The sequence below is a fragment of the Bos indicus x Bos taurus genome, unplaced genomic scaffold, assembly GCF_003369695.1.
Source record: "Bos indicus x Bos taurus breed Angus x Brahman F1 hybrid unplaced genomic scaffold, Bos_hybrid_MaternalHap_v2.0 tig00011880_arrow_arrow_obj, whole genome shotgun sequence".
Taxonomy (NCBI): Eukaryota; Metazoa; Chordata; class Mammalia; order Artiodactyla; family Bovidae; genus Bos; species Bos indicus x Bos taurus.
Genome location: NW_020867977.1, coordinates 40414 through 44069, shown reverse-complemented (window position 1 = coordinate 44069; position 3656 = coordinate 40414). Strand labels below are relative to the sequence as shown.

General features: G+C 51.4%; 1 protein-coding gene across 1 annotated transcript; it reads left to right on the top strand.

The window, feature by feature from the left end:
* Nucleotides 1–2320: 2320 nt before the first annotated feature.
* Nucleotides 2321–3454, top strand: LOC113889373 (melanoma-associated antigen B2-like; the record flags this gene model as incomplete). The annotated part of the gene is made up of 1 exon (XM_027536049.1): nucleotides 2321–3454. A coding segment is annotated over exon 1 (1134 nt), but the record flags the coding sequence as incomplete, so codon positions are not given.
* Nucleotides 3455–3656: the final 202 nt, after the last annotated feature.

The window sequence follows — 3656 nt, the reverse complement described above, 5'->3', positions numbered from 1 at the left end:
GTGAGGACCTGAATGTAGCTGAAGGGACTTTCCCAACCCTCCCAGTAATAAAAGTGACCCATCCACATCCCACCCCTGTGATATGGCTCTTGTGGGCCCCTCAGAGCTATTGGCTGAATGTGGTCTAGAGTGTCTCAGGCTAAGGCGTTGGTCTGTGGGGGTAGGCCCGGATTCTACCCCCGGAGGTGGTCTAGGACCTAGATAACGGCCCTGAGGGCTGAGGAGCAGAGTGCGACACTGCAAGGGGGCCCTACTGAGTGACTCCCCTATACTGGGCTCTAGGAGGCCTCGGGTAAGTTGGCCAACTGTGGTGCCCCCTGGTGTCCACTGGAGGTGGTTTTGGTGAAGTGACAGCCTTGCTCTAACAAAATAAAACCAGTTCAACAAAGGGAGCTAGTCTGCAACATGATTCATGGTTGTGACGCTGAGTAAGGATGGTGGCCACTTCCTTAAGAAACAGGGCCACATAAAGCGCCAGCCCTGTTTTCAGGCCTGGGAGAATCGGGCGTTTTGACATGACACTTCCCGGGACATCTCAGGGAACTGAGCAACCAGGTCAAAGGGGGCAGCCTCAGGTTGGCAAGGGAGGCGTTCAGATTTGGAGGGGTCATGGTGAGAACCTCGGGGGCTGTGGGGATGTTCCACACCACATCATTCGGACCAAATCCTCCCTGTCGTCATCCCTGGCAGACCTCAAGAATACATGTCGGTCCCCACTTTGGGCTAGGGAGTAGTCAGCAGAGGGAGAACTCTTAGACCCTGTCATGAGTCAAATGTAGACCTTGGTTACTTCTATGTCCTGGCTATTGTAAATAGTGCAGCAGTGAACATTTGAGTACAAGTGTCTTCTTCCATTACTGTTTCCTTGGGGTATATGCCCAGTAGTGGGATTGTTGGCTCATGTGGTAGTTTGATTCCTAGTTTTTTATGCAAAGTGAATTAGGTCAGAAAGAGGAAAGGCAATATCATATATGAATGCATTTATATGAAATCCAGAAAGATGGTACTGATGAACCTCTTTGCAGGACAGCCTGGAGATGCAAAGATAGAGAACACACTGATGGACACAGTGGGGGAAGGAGAGGGAGGGACAGATTGAGAGAGTAACATTGAAAATGTACACATTAACATATGTAAAATAAATAACCAGTGGGAATTAGTTTTATGACTCAGGGAGCTCAAAGCCAGTGCTCTGACAGCTTAAGAAGGGTGGGATGGGGTGGGAGGTGGGAGAGACTTTCAAGAGGGATGGGATATACAGTATACCTATGGCTGATTCATATTGATGTGGGGCAGAAGATAACACAATATTGTAAAGATATTATCTTTCCATTAAAAATAAATAAATTTGTTTTAAAAAAGACATATAGAAGAAAAGAGGAGCAAAAAAAAAAAAAAATTTAACTTTGAATTGGGATCTTGGATGGGACCACAGGGACGTCAACCTGCCTGCAACAGCTTCCATTCTTAGGAGACCGTGTTTGAGAAGATGAGGTCATCTTCACTTCCTCCTGTGGGGACACAGGGTGATTGGCTTTTACTATCAGACAGGTATCAGTTCAGGAGAAAGAGGAGGTTCTCTGCCAGGAGCTCAGTTGAGGAATCTGAGTGAAGACTCAGAGCATGCATCCCAACCCTTGGATTTCAGCCCAGGAAATCTCAGGGATGGGCTGTGAGGTTGAACATCTGCTTTACTGTTTTATACCAAGTCTAGGGGAGGGGAAATGTCTAGTCTGAAGGTGCAACCAGAAATCAGCAAGTGGAGAATAGTGCCCAGTTTTTTAAGGAGCCAAGGTAAGGACCATGAATGATGATGCCAGTGAACTCAGGATAGAAAAGACCCTACTGAGCTCTCAGCACTGGGTATCCCCTGGGAGGGAGGTGGACTGAGGCATCCCTTCACTTGCTTCTGGATCATGTGGAGGTCTGAAGTGTCTGCATCAGAGTAGCAGAGAGAAGGGTGCCCAGGCTCCACTAGGACTTGATGTGATAATACTGAAGATGAGCTGAGAGGACCCCACTGCCAGCCCCTGCTGTCACCTCAGTAAGTCCAAAGCAGGGCTGAGAGGACGCAGAGGAAAAGTAAGCCTCTGTTATTCCTCTGGGATTCTCAGGGGACAGGCTGACCCAGAAAACAGGAGCCTTGTGGGTTCCTAGAGCAGTGTCCTCAAGGAAACCTGCAGAGGCGGCCTTTGATGAAGCCAAGGTAGAATCTCCCTGTTTTAAGGTGCTCATGTCACCTCATTCTCCATCCTCCAGGTGCCCCAGTCTCCTGTCTATTGGCCAAGACCCCTGCCTGCAGTCCCTGACCACAGCTGTCATGCCTCGTGGGCAGAAGAGTAAGCACTGTGCTCATGAGAAACGTCAACAAGACCGGGCTGAGACCCAGGGTCTTCATGATCATGCTACCACATTTGGGGAAGAAGAAACCACCTCCTTTTCCCCTCCTGATTCAGAGAGCACTCCCTCAAGCTCCTCTGCTGCTGGCACCCTGAAGGGTCGTCAGGGAGCCCAAGGCACCACCAGTGCTGCTGCAGGTGCTATATGCAAAAGATCTGGTGTCGGTGGCACAGCAGACTCGAGATCTGGTGTAGGTGCCAAGGGCCAAGTTCAGGAAGGTGAAAATTCCTCCCAGGCCTCAGCTGCTGCTGAGAGCTGTCACACAGATCTGACCAGGGATTCAGAGAGTTTGCTGTGGTACATGCTGTTTAAGTATATGATGAGGGAGCTCATTAAGAGGTCAGAAATGCTGAAGGTTATCCACAGAAGTTACAGGGAAGAATTCCCTGAGATCTTCAGAAGGGACTGTGAGTGCATGGAGCTGGAGTTTGGCCTGGTGCTGAAGGAAGTCAGGCCCAACAGTCACTGCTATACCCTGGTGAGCAACCTAGATCTCAGCGACAGTGAGTCTATGAGAGGTAACTGGGGGCTGCCGAAGAATGGTCTTCTAATGCCTCTGCTGGGTGTCACCTACCTGAATGGTCACCGCGCCTCTGAGGAGGACATCTGGAAGTTCCTGAATATGTTGAACATCTATGATGGAAGAAGGCACTTCATCTTTGGAGACACCGAGAAGCTCATCACACAAGATCTGGTGCAGGAAGTGTACCTGGAGTACCGCCAGGTGCCCAGCAGCGATCCCCCTCGCTATGAGTTCCTGTGGGGTCCTAAAGCGCTCACACAAAACAGCAAGACAAAAGTCCTGCAGATTTTGACCAGGGTCAATGATTCAGCCCCCGACACCTTACAGCCACGTTATGAGGACTCTTGGAGAGAGGAGGTAGAGAGCTCCGGAGCCAGAGCTGCAGCCGGAACCGGCCCGTCTGCCTCAGCCAGCACTGGCCCTTCTGCTCTGCCAGTGCTGGCCTTTCTGCCTCAGCCAGACCTGGCACTTTTGCTGCAGCTAGGGCTAACATGTCTGCCACGGCCCGGCCCGGCCCTCCTGCCTCGGACAGTACTGGCAATCCTTCCTCGGCCAGATATGGCACATTGGCCTCGGCCAGACATGGAACATCGGCCTAAGCCAGGGCTGACATATCTGCCAGGGCCAGTTCTGGCCCTTCTGCCTCAGCCAGTGCTGGCCCTTCTGCCTTGGCCAGTGCTGGCCCTTATGCCTCAGCCAGTGCTGGCCCTTCTGCCTCAGGCAGTGCTGGCCC